This window comes from Thamnophis elegans, chromosome 8 (genome assembly GCF_009769535.1).
Source record: "Thamnophis elegans isolate rThaEle1 chromosome 8, rThaEle1.pri, whole genome shotgun sequence".
Lineage (NCBI taxonomy): Eukaryota > Metazoa > Chordata > Lepidosauria > Squamata > Colubridae > Thamnophis > Thamnophis elegans.
Window position 1 is genome coordinate 64,828,140 of NC_045548.1, and position 13,239 is coordinate 64,841,378.

At 43.4% G+C, this 13,239-nt stretch overlaps 1 protein-coding gene across 1 annotated transcript in view; it reads right to left on the minus strand.

Annotated features, from left to right (window-relative positions):
* ENPP2 (ectonucleotide pyrophosphatase/phosphodiesterase 2) overlaps positions 1-13,239 on the minus strand; it is a 68,828-nt gene that overhangs the window by 1,591 nt on the left and 53,998 nt on the right. Inside the window, 7 exon segments of the mRNA XM_032223046.1 lie at positions 2,064-2,243; positions 5,066-5,199; positions 7,791-7,868; positions 9,673-9,808; positions 11,948-12,012; positions 12,015-12,053; positions 12,056-12,082. Coding sequence (XP_032078937.1) covers positions 2,064-2,243; positions 5,066-5,199; positions 7,791-7,868; positions 9,673-9,808; positions 11,948-12,012; positions 12,015-12,053; positions 12,056-12,082 — 659 coding nt within the window.

Consider the following 13,239-nt stretch of genomic DNA (forward strand, 5'->3'; position numbering starts at 1 on the left):
CTTGGACAAGTGCTTTGGTGTTTCATGTAAACTGTTCCGTGAAGACTTCGGAAGAAGTGCATATTGCTTGTAAGCGTTTGTTTTGAATTCTTATCAGAGATTTATGTTTATGTTATTTTCTGGGCTTGAAGCCAGTTTGAACTGAAAACTGATAAAGAAAAGTTATTTTAAGTTATTTGCCTGCGTTTGTTAATGAGCCATCAAAGGGGGGGGGGGTCAGAACACCTAACGTTATGGCCATTCAGAGAATGTCCAAATCCCATCCCTGGCTGGCCCCACCCCACTCATCCCTCCCCTCCCAGGAGTCTCCACGCGGCCCGTTTTGGATGCGAGATAAGTGCAGGGGCTGTGGGGAGACTTCGGGTTGGGGAAAAATGGGCTTCTTAGAAGTTCTGGAAGTCCGGAAATGCCTCCAGAGCCTGGGAAAGGTGAAAATGCCCCCCGCCCCCCGCTGTGGTGCAGGAGGCCAACTAGGCGATGCCCAACATGCCCACGCCCACTCAACAACCAGGCAGAGGACCCATTGCTGAAATCCCACTCCTGGCTGGCCCTGCCCACCCAGCCCCTCCCCTCCCAGGAGCCTCCAAGTGGTCTGTTTTGGAAGCGAGGTAAGGGCAGGGCCTGCACGGAGGCTCAAGGAAGGAAAAACGGGTCTCCGGAAATTTTGGACCGGAAACAGGGTAGTTTCCAGTCTCCAGAGGGCCTCCAGAGTCCAGGGGAGGCAGTTTCACCCTCCCAGAGGCTTGAGGAAAGCCTCCAGAGCCTGGGGAAGGTGAAAATGCCCCCCCCTCCCGTGGTGCTAATTAAATTTTAAAAAATTAAAGTGATAACCCCCAAACGGTATAAACTAATAAAGAAAAAAGAAAAACAAATCTACATTATATTTTATACTTTTCAATAATCAATAATAATGTTTACTAATTACAGGTATTTCTTGATTTACAACCACAACTGAGACCATTCCATTATTATGCGAGGCAATACCCTATTCTGCAACTGTTCTTTGTATGTTAAGCTTCCACTTCCCTAATTATCTTTGTTGCTCTTCTCTGCACTCTTCCTAGAGTCTCCACATCTTTTTTCACATCGTGGCGACCAAAACTGAATGCCGTATTCCAAGTGTGGCCTTACCAAGGCATTATAAAGTGGTATTAACACTTCATGTCGTCTTGATTCTATCCCTCTGTTTATGCAGCCTAGAACTGTGTTGGCTTTTCTGGCAGCTGCTGCACACTGCTGGCTCATATTTAAATGGTTGGACTCCAAGATCCCTCTCACAGTTACTACTGTTGAGAAAGGTACCATGAGGGCAAACCTATGGCATGTGTGCCAGAGCTGGCATGAAGTGCCCTCTATGGGCATGTGCACGGTCGGCAGCTGCTCTTCTGGTTTCCACCAAGCACATGCACACTGGTCAACTGGTCTTTGCGGGCACCAGAGTGCTGGAAAATGGCCTCAAATGGTCCAAAAACAGGCTGTTTGGGGGCTGTTTTCAGGCCGTTTTTTTTGTGCTGTTTTCAGGCCATTATGGGATCATTTTCAGGCTGTTTTTGGTCCAAAAATGGTCTAAAAACGGCCAAAAAACCCAGCCAGAAAAATAGGCATGAACACGCCAGCCAGCTGGGCTTTGGGTTTCCAATGCTCTGGTGCACACACATGCACATGCACACATGTTGCAGTTTGGTGCCGGAAAGGTTCGCCATCACTGACCTATTCTGTACCTGTGCATTAGGTTTTCCTTGCTTCCCAGTATAGCCTTATTTTTCCCACCATTGAATTTCATTTTGTTAGATGAGGTTCTTCTGATCCTCCTGTACTTGGAGAGTGTTTACTGAGGCAAAACCTAAGGCCATATTTGACCATCAGTGGGCTATCAAAAAAGCCAGGAGAACATCATCAATCCTTTTGAACAGGTTCTGTTATGTAGCCATCTCGCCTCTTTGGTCTTTTCCACCACCTTTGGATTGATTTTAATTCTGCAACTGTTTAACATGAAGACCATTGGGTCTGATGTTGGCCCTTTGGTGCCCAGCACCATTCAACAGGAATAAGTTGGAACTTACATTGCAGCTTTCATCATTGTCAGGCCTGTGCGGGAAAATATATGCCAAAACTGAAAGAGGCCCGTCACACTTGTCAGCAGGCTGAGTGAAGTCTAAACAACTTGTGATGATGCTGTAGTAGTGAGTTGGAACTGGGATCGAACTTCCTTCCACATACCTAGAAGATAAAAGGTTTTTCATCTTTTACAAATGATAAAGGAGAAGCATAGGTTCTGAGAAAATGATCTACCATTGATTTATTAGTTTTAAATCAATGAAGGTTTTCCAAACTTGGCAACTTTAAGACTTTTGGATTTCAACTCTCAGAATTCCCCAGGTAGCAATGCATTGCTGCCTGGGGAATTCTGGGAGTTGAAGTTCGCAAGTTTTAAAACAGTCAAGTTTGGACACACCTGAAATCAATTATTCCAACTGTCTTTTGGACAAAAGAAATCCTTACCTAGCAGATCATAAAGAGAGGGACAAAATAGCCCCATCACGGCATGCATTACTCTTCATCTCTATAAAGGTGATTTTTGGTTTATTTTTACAAAGAGAAAAAGTAAAATATTAACAGCCAACTATTGTAAGAAAATACTTAAATATCCTTTCTATAAAAGGTTGCACATATGTGCTAGTCATTCCCGACTTTAGTGGGGCGGTGTTTATCTCTGTTTCAAAGCCAAAGAGCCAGCGTTGTCCAAAGACCTCTCAGTGACCATATGGCCGGCATGACTAAATGCCAAAGGCGCACGGAACGCTGTTACCTTCCCACCAAAGGTGGTTCCTATTTTTCTACTTGCATTTTTACATGCTTTCGAACTGCTAGGTTGGCAGAAGCTGGGACTAGTAACGGGTAGCTCATTCTGTGGTTCCACCACAAAAGCGCGGTAGACAAAAGCGCGGTCGACGAAAGCTCGTATGTGACGTCATCACAGCGCGACGAAAAAGATAGAAAAATGTAAAAATAAAGCGAAAAACCTTACCCTAACCCCCCCAAACCTAACCCTAAACCTAACCCTAAACCTAACCCTAAACCTAACCCTAAACCTAACCCTTAACCTAACCCTAAACCTAACCCTAAACCTAACCCTTAACCTAACGAAAAACCTAATGCTAACCCTTAACCTAACGCTAAACGTAACGCTAACGCTCTAAACCTAACCCTAACCCTTAACCTAACTCTAACCCTAACCCTAAAGCTAACCCTTACCTTATGTGAATCGGCTTGCTGTAATTTTATTTTTTATTTCAATTTTTCGATCTTTTTCGTCGCGCTGTGATGACGTCACATACGCGCTTTCGTCGACCGCGCTTTTGTGGACCGCGGGTTTGACGGGTCACGCATTCTGTTACGCAGCCCTAGGGATTTGAATCACCGAACTGCCAACCTTTCTGATTGACAAGCTCATCATCACTGACCCACCCTATCCTTTCTATAGCTGCAAGTAAAAAAAGGATTTCAGGGAATTTAGCCAAATAAAGTTTCTGGATAAATCACAGGGTTTAGGAACAGATACAAAAAAAATTGCAGTTTCTTAGGCCAAACCTTCTGTAGCATGGATTAACAACTCATGGGGAGAAGGTTGCCAGTTAGTACTGACAAGGTTGGGCCAGATAGATGAGGGGGGTCTGGGTTGTGTTAAAACTTATTTCCAATGCCAATAATTCCAGATACAAAAGACTGGATTTCAGACATGCCTGATTTAGCCAATTTTGAGAAAAGTATATGTACTGTTAATCAGAAAGTCCCATTATTTCTCCCTTTGGAAAAAATAATTCTTGAACAGCTGGGTGAACTTTGAAAATGTTGTTTTCCTCTCCAAATTTACAAAATGTCTGCTTTGATTGCGGGTTGGTGAGGTGGGAGTTTTTAATAATTTCTATATGGTGGATTTTTTTAAAAAAAATGTAAGCCACCCAAAATCACCCAAGTGTAAGTTGATGGCCATACAAACTTTCTTAATAAATAAATGAATAACAATCAGGTGAACCTGGATACCATTTTAATTACAAGTTCTTTTGCTTTACTTCACTCTTTCTAACAGAGTAACAAGAGTTGGAAGGGACCTTGGAGGTCTTCTAGTCCAATCTCCTGCTTAGGCAGGAAGCCCTATATCGCTAGTCGTCACTTATAAAGCCCTTCATGGTATTGGACTTGGGTACTTGAGAGACCGCCTGCTGCCAATTACCTCCAATAGACCGATTAGATCCCACAGATTAGGCCTCCTCCGAATTCCATCCGCCGGCCAGTGTCGACTGGCGACTACCCCGGAGGAGAGCCTTCTCTGTGGCTGGCTCCGACCCTCTGGAACGAACTCCCTGTGGAGATTCGCACCCTTACCACCCTCCAGGCCTTCCGCATAGCCCTTAAAACCTGGCTGTTCTGACAGGCCTGGGGCTAAAGAATCATTGCCCCTATCTCGAATGGTATGATTGTTTGCGTTTTAACTATGTATTGTTTCTGTGTTTGTTGTTAACTGTCTGTATCCCCCTTCCCTTGAGTTGTGAGCCGCCCTGAGTCCCTTCAGGGAAAAGGGCGGAATACAAATGAAATAAAACTCAAACTCAACTCAAACTATATCGTTTCAGACAAATGGCTGTCCAATCTCTTTTTTAACAACTTCCAATGTTGGCTCAGCGACAGTTTCGGAAGGCAAGCCGTTCCACTGATTATTGTTCTAACTGACAGGAAAATTCTTCTTATGTTGTTGGTTTCAGCTCTGAGCTTGGCGATTTGGTTGCAAACGTTTGTCCCCATTCGAGGAGACATCGTCAGTGCGCTTTAGATTGCAACCAAATCACCACGCTTGGAGCTCAAACCAACAGTATAACTACCAACCCAAGCTATTAATATTCAAAGACATGTCAAGTTCTCCTCGGTGCTAGGTTGCTTCTCTCCTTGATTATTTTCCATCCATCGCTCCTTGTCCTTGCTGCTGGTTTATATACTCATTTCCTTTCCTCTTAGGGATTGTTCATTTTATTCTATGTATGCTTGTTTAATAGTAGTGGGTCCTTACAGTTTTGATTTTGTCCGGGGTGTCATGCAAACCATCAAAGTCATAGTCAAAGATTGGTCCGCTAACCACATTGACTCCATTCCGTTCTATGGCGTATCTCTTCACCAAAATCCTTTGGAAAGAATTCCACACCTCTGTAGATGTACAAAAAAAAAAAAAAAAGCAGGCAAGATTATCCTAAAAACTACCAGAAAAAGCATTACGCACAGCAGAAAACCTAGTTTTTGCATAAAGTCGGAGATGTTCTGAAGGACGACATAGAAATACTAGTAATAAGCCCACAATTTATTTCATTAGTGTCAGCCTGGGAGCCATCTTTGCATTCGGCCTGCGGGCCTGCCACATTTATTGCTGTGGGAAATTGGGAGGGGGGATTATATGGAGTATGGAAGATATATAGCCAAAATATCATTTCTTTCTCAGAGAGTCAAGAACATCTTGTCTGTGTTAAAATATTCATGACTGGGAGAGACACGGGAACAAGGTCAGCCAATGAATAGGCATAACAACTAAGTCAGCCAATGGGAGCTTAAACAGATCTGAGTCTGTACAGAGAATTGAAACAGAAACTTAAGCAGTCTGCTGCTCTGAGAAGTAAACTAGCAGTCTGTCTGCGCTTGTCTGCTGAAATGAAGCTAACTGCTTGTGTTTGCCTGTAACTCTCCTGCCTTGTATTTACTTGGAAGAACCACTTGTTGGTATTGTACATTTATCCATCTATTCTTATGTATATAAAGAAGTTAATGAATCCAGCTGCATCAATGTGTCCTTCTGGATTGGAATTTATGCAACAAACACTGACACACTGCACCTGGAGTGGTAGGACTGGGAGCATCTCCAGTTGGGACAGTGCCTGATTGGACCATGTGATGGACATGTGGGTGCTGGGCAGGGACCTGGACTTTGATTTGGGTGGGGGAAACCTGGAAGCTTTCAGATTCGGGTTTTTCCAGATGTGCCAATATGACATCTCTAATAAAATGGAACATTGAGGAACTTCAAACCTTGGAGTCTTCTTTGTGGGGGTGTTACTTGGAACCCTGACAATTAGATTTATAACTCACCCACACACCATAATTCCATAACAATGCCAGGCAGTTACACTAATAAAAACGTGGAAAAAAAACAAAAAAAGAACATCTGGAAGGCCAATAAAACATTCATCCTAATTACATAGTCCATAAATGGCCTGCCACCCACCTAGCAAGACCACCATGCCTTCAAGACCATCCCTGGGAAGGGATCAGAGGGATCTCTGCAGTGGGTGGGATGCTTTTCCAGAGGACAGACACTCGGACAGAGGAAGCTCCACTTCCCAAGTCCTATCAGATGATGTTGTTTAATCGATGGGATCCAGAGCATGCCATTCATGTCAGCACTTACAGGAAGGACAGAAGCTAAAGTCCACCAAGTAGCTAGAATTAAAACGAGGACTCCTGCTTCTGTTAAAGAGAATGAAGGACTGAATGTCTATGGAGATTCTCAAGGTCATCATTGCCCCAAATGTGCTTAGATGAGAAGCGAACATTTTCAAAGGGAAAAAAAACCAAGGAAGTCCAGCTGCCTTTTGAAAAGCACCTTTGGAATATAACAGGGGTCGGCAACTTTAAACACTCAAAGAGCCACAAAGGTCCTAACCAGATTGGGCCATTTATTCAATCCTTTGGGCACCCACCTTCTAACCCAGGGGTGTCAAACTCAAAGCCCGTGGACTGGATCTGGCCTACAGGGTGTTTACTTCTGGCTCGCGGGCCAGCCGTGGAAACAGCGGACCAGTCCACAGTGCCTCTGCCAATGAAAATGGATCTTGGGAGGGGCTCAGTTTGTGCTGGCAGAGGGCTCCAGGAGACAGTCTAGGCCGAAAACGGTCTCTGTTTTCGCTGGCAGAAAGCTAGCAAAACAAACTAAAAGCAAAACAAAAGGAGAAATGTTTCCCCTTTTGCATCTGAGCATCCAAAAAGGGGCAGGAAAGGAGAGCAGGAAAGAGGAAAGAAAAAGAAAAAGAAGGGAAGATGGGAAGAGGCCACCTAAACTGAATGTTAGTAGGATTCTAAGATGGAAAAAATGAATATTTTAACTGACTATCAGTACCACAGAATATTAGCTATGTATTCTAAATTAGGCCCAATATTAAAGACAGGGATCTACTCCCAACAAAGAGGAGCACGAACAAAAGAACTAAAGAGCCTTTCAGGGGTGGCACTGCTGTGCAGACTGGACAAATATCACATTGTTCTATTCCTACAAAAAGAAGATGAGCTGGACCAGTATTGTTTTCCTACGGCATTACCTATACTAACATTGATGCCACTGGATCTCTTTGTGATTGCATTTCAGTTGTTTAAGTTAGGTAGATGATGGTTTTCATTCTCCTCATATTTTAAGGAACTTCACAATGAGAATAGAATAGAATAGAATAGAATAGGAATAGAGGAGAGAGGGAAGGAAGGGAAGGAAAGAAGAGAAAACTTTATTGTCACTTTAAAGAGCTTGAAACCAAAGCTTCTAAGTTTCTACCAAGCTAAAAAAAAACTTCCCCATCCAGCCGTTTAAAATAGCTGTTTGGCTGGCTACCCAGTTCTGTGAGGCCATTGTTGTTTGAAAATAATCTAATTCAACTCTCATCAAGGTGTAAAGCAAGCACTGCTTCTCCAAAGCAAAATTTAAAACTATTTTTATTTATTCACCAACATTTGTATACCCTTCTGCCTCAAAATGTACTTACTTTTGAAAGCAGGATACATAGGAATGACATTTGTTATCAGGAAAGCATCGTACTTTGTTTCCACCGAGGAACTGAGTTCTGAAAATTAAAAAAAACCAAACTAAGATGTTTTTATGGCATGCCAGAATTAATTACACTAGTAAACTTCAGGGTTCATGTAAAAACTAGTTCTACATAATAACCAAGAACTGGTGGAGATCATATTCTTAGAAGAACATAGAATAATTGGGTTGGAAGAGGGTTTGGAGGTCTTGTAGTTCAATGCCCTGCTCAAGCAGGAGACCTTATACCATACTGGACAAATGGCCGAGCAGTCTCTTCCTGAAAAATTCCAGTGATGGAGCACCCACAACTTCTGGTTTAATTATTCCCACTATCAAGACATCTCTCCTTAGTTCTACGTTGGATCTCTCTTTAATGATCTTCCACCCATTGCTTCTTGTCCTACCCTTTGGTGCTTTGGAGAATAGTGTTGTGGTCCGCTGGAGGCTGTGGAGCTGGCAGCTGAGTCGGACAGTGAGGAGGTTGGGGAGGAATATGGGCCAGTCCTGGAGACTGGGGAAGGCTCGGACGAGGGCTCAGCATCGGAGGCATAGAGGGGGCCAGGGCTGAGAGTTCTGTGCTGCTCCAGAGTCTGACATCAGCAAGGCAGAAGAACAGTGCGAGCATGTCCCACTCTGCCTGCGCAAAGCTTCCAGAAGGCAAGAATAATTAAGGCAAAAAGGGCGACTCCGGAGTAAGGCTTGGAGATGATTGGCCCGTCCCATAAGACATAAAAGGAGCAAACAGACGTGAGCCTTTGCAGGAAGCAATTTTGTTCATTCTGGTCGGTTTAAACTCTGAAGCTCAGTTTTGACTCTGTGCTCCGTTTGGCCTTGCAAAACTAATTGGCTATTAAGTCTCTGGCAGCGTTTCAAGGGCGATAAAGGGGGGATACTTATCAGCCTTACTCTGAAAGACTGTGGCAGACTTCTGTCGGACTCGTCACAGACTTTTTGTGAATCATTATGGGCTGTGAATGAACATAATTCATAGCTGTTTAAATAAACAGGGTCCTTGGGACTAAGCATGTTATTTTTATTGTCTCAGGAAGCCTAGGTCAGAACAAATAGGCTGGCCTCCCTCTTCTCTGTAACAGCCCTTAAGTGTTAGAAGACTGCTGTATATCACCTTTGGTCCTACTCTTTGCTAGACTATATATACCTAATTCCTTCAATCGTTCATCATAATGGTTTAGCCTCCAGATCCCTTATTATCTTTGATAAAAGGTTTCCAGCATGTGAAGAAATCATTCAGGCTGAAGCCACTTCCTGCCTCTTTGCCCCAAAGAAACATGGAATTAGCGGAATTCCTCTCGAGTCTCAAAAACAATGCAACCAAAAGGAACACGTTCTTTGTGTTCAACATCTATTTTGCATTGGCTCGATTTTTGAACATAGAGAATATTCGTAGCCGTGACCCGACAATTGCGCGATAGACATATGCTTGCTGACAAATAGCGCTGATTAAAACGCGATGTCAAAATCGTGCTGACAAATTCGTGCCGACAAAATTGCAACAAACAAAGCGCGTTGACAAGCACAATAAATAAAATAAAAATTAGGGTTAGGGTTATGGTTTTGTCGCGATTTTGTCATTGTGCATTTCTCGGCGTGCTATTGTCAAAAATCAATTAGCGATTTTGACGGCACTCATTTGTCCATCGCGGTTTTGTCGGCACGCATTTGTCCGTCGCGGTTTTGTCGGTGAATCCTTGGGTTGTAGATTTAGGCAGAGGTTTGTCCTCAAAGCTTGTGGTTTGGCTCCCGATTTGGTCTTTCCCTTGATTTTTATGCCAACCCCCAGAAATATACAAATGATAGGTGTCCCCACATCAGCTTACGGGGAGGAAACAGGAATCCGTAAGACATTTGTCTATCCACTCTGTATGCAGTACAACTCTGACTGTTGCTTGGAGAAATACGCAAATCAGGTCTTACACAATTGATCACCTGGTCTGGGACACCAGATGTCTCCGCCTGCATCAAAGAAGAAGATAGACAGGTGACATATGAAACATGTATTTTATTTTTTTTGGTGTTCATATTGTATACTTGTATTCTATACTGCAGAGGTGTCAAACTTGATTTCATTGAGGGCTGCATCAGGTTGTGTTTGACCTCAGAGGGCTGAGGGGGTGTAGCCAGGGTGGGAATGGTCATGGGGGGCATGATTTGGGACTCATGTCAGGGGCTCCTGTGGTGGCCAAGTGCTAAGGCAGGACTTCCCGAGACCCTCCTCACTCTCATCATAATATTCCTTCCTTCCTTTTCTTTTTTCTTCCCTCTTCATTCTTTCTTCTTCCTTCCTCTCTTTTTTGTTTTTCCTTCCTTTCTCCTTTCCCATCTTTCCTTCTTTTTCTTTCCTCTTCCGCTTTCTCCTCTCCTGTCCCTCCTTGAATCCTCAGATGCACAAGGGGAAACATTTCTCCTTTTGTTTTGTTTTTAGTTTGTTTTGATAGCCCTCTGCCAGTGAAAATGGAGCGCGGGGGGCGTGTGCGTCCCCCATGCCCCATTTTCAGCCAGGACGGCCTCCTGCAGCCCCCTGCCAGCCAAAGCAGAGCTCTGTTTTCGCTAGCAGAGGCACCGCGGACTGGTCCTTAGCTGTTTCCAGGCCGGCCCTGTAGGCAAGATCTAAGCAACCCAAGTATCATGTGATTGACAGCAAGATGTTGTGACAGACGTACGTGTTAAGTAAACCAGGACTAGCTGTGGCAAAGGGGCCATTGAAACCACAACTCATATCCCATTATACTGTTCCGTCTATAACGAGGGTGTCAACAAACTCGATTTCATTGAGAGTCGCATCAGGGTTGTGTTTGACCTCAGTGGTGTGTGTGCATGTGGAGGGCGTGACCAGGTTGACCTCACTCGTGTTGGGGGCACCTGTGGTGGCCCAAGTGCTCAGCCAGTGAAAATGGGCTCCCAAGCTCCATTTTTGTCTGCAATGGCCTCCCGCAACCCTCTGCCAGTGAAAATAGAGCTCAGTTTTCACTGGCAGACCGGCCCTTCGCTGTTTCCAGGGTGGTTCTGCAGACCAGATCTAAGCACCCTGCAGGATGGATCCGGCCCGCAGGCCTTGAGTTTGACACCCCTGCTCTATAAGGACTTATAAATTCATGACTCCTTCTTGACAAAAGACCAAGGAAATTCTGATCTCTTCTGTGTACTCATGTTAGATCAGCATGATAGTTTCTGAATTCTACTAAATTCTGTTATACTGTCTGTAAATTAGGCAGACTTTGGCCACTCAGGGATTTCACCATTATTTGCAATGCATTACTATGTCTTATTCTGTTTTGTTTTATTTTAATGTTTAAACTTTTATTCTGGTCAATTGAATTGAACAAGTGCAAATACATATGTTTTACCTTTACTTTCCAGGAGTTAAAAGAGAAAATCTAGCACGCCCTCCTTCAATTTTTCTTAAAAACAATCCCCTTGTGAAGGAGACTGATAGGTTCCAAGCAATCTCGTGAGCTTTTGTGACTCAGGATGACTTGGGCCAGGGTCTCCCAGTCCTAGTCTATCATCTTAACAGTTACTGGTTCACTCCACCCTCTTCCTCATTCCTCAAATGTATATAGCTGCAAACTACATACATTGAAAGATGACTGTGCTGAACAGAGTTGAATAAGCTGAGTGTCAGGCCTGCAAGCTGTCTCTTCTTTTTGGACTTCTGGCCTGCCATACTGTCTACTATTCATTTTCTATTGTGGGAAATTGGGGGGGGGGAATTATAAGGAGTTAGGTGATATGTAGCCATAATAACATTCTTCTTAGAAACTCAAGGTCATCCTTTGTCTCTGCACCTGGCCGGAACTGGATAGGTGCACTCTGTCTTAGTGGCAGTGGAAGATTGGACCCTGTGATGGACTTGTGGGTGTTGGGGCAGGATCTTAAACTTTCAACTGGGTGGGAAAACCTGGAAGCTTTCAGATTCGGTTTTTCACAGATGTGCCAACAAGGCTATCTTAATAAATTAGAACTTTGAGAAAACTTTTGCCTTGGATGCTGATTTACTTTCAGATGCTATTTGGACACCTGACACTGAGGATGCTACCAACACCTCCTCTTCCCCCCCTGCTACTGAAACAGAGAACAGGCAAGCTTACTGACCTGTTTTGAAATAGTGTAAGATGTCCAGAGAGGCATCTGGAATGTTTCGCTGTAGCCACTTTCAAGTCATGATGGTGCAAGAGGCTGTACTTTGTTCGAAAAAGACTGCTGGGCGGCCATAAAGGAGATGCTTCTCTGTAAATTAAAGATAGCAGGAGAGGAACAATGAAGCTTCAACGCACAATGTTATCAAAGCCACTTTACAAAATTCTACAATAAAACGGTCCGTGTGTTCTTTCCCTGCACCCAGCCACACTGTGCCACAAAGAAGATTAATGCAGTGATATGGAGAGCTGATACAGAAAGAGAGAATAAAATGGGGAAGTCTTAGTCTCCATCTGTCTGATGACATGCTTTCACTAAATTACCGTTAAAATTTAGATTTAAATTAAAAAGTTTGAGACTTTTTTATGTTATGGAACAGCAAGTACAGGTTCATTACTAGAGTAGGAGCATTGAAGGCAGCCAAAATTTACATAACCACTAGATGGTGACAAAGAGACACAAAGAGTCTCTTTGGTTCCACCTTGTGGTTGTCTAGGCTTCTGCAGTTCAGATCAGTAACCATTAGTTTGTAAAACCTGAGAAAGAATTAGAGTCAACCGCTAGTGATTTCATAACAGAATATAAAAATAACTTGTGTCCAAATCCACATAACATTATAAAGAAATGACAAGCAGAGATGCTGACCTTAAGACAAAAAAGTATATCTAACATTTATAATCAGTGGAACAGCTTGCCTCCAGAAGTTGTGAATGCCCCAACACTGCAAGTCTTTAAGAAGATGTTGGATAGCAATCTGTCTGAAACAGTATAGGGTTTCCTGCCTAGGCAGGGGGTTGGACTAGAAGACCTTCAAGGTCCCTTCCAACTCTGCTATTGTATTGTATTGTATTATGTAGAGGCAAGTTTTATGAATTGAGCATTTAAAAACTATCATGCAAACACTGAAGCTTCCAAGAATTCTTTTGTCAGAGAATACCATCGAGCATAGACTTGCTCTTTTGACTTTCAACTAATGTTAACTGCCATAAATACAGGTGGATAGCAGCGGTATATAAATAGAATAGAATCGGTCGATGTAAAAATGCAAAAAAGGGGGAGAAGGAAGTAATTGATGTCTGAGCTACAAAGGAAGCAACATGTGAAATTGTGGTGGAACATAGTTTGGAGTCTGAGGAGGGAGATTGCCTCCCAGAGGTCAAAGTCATGGATCTTGGAATGTCTGATAGGCAGGAAGAGAGCTAAGATGGTCCCTCCCTAGCAGTTCACAGAATCTATCTATAGTAATT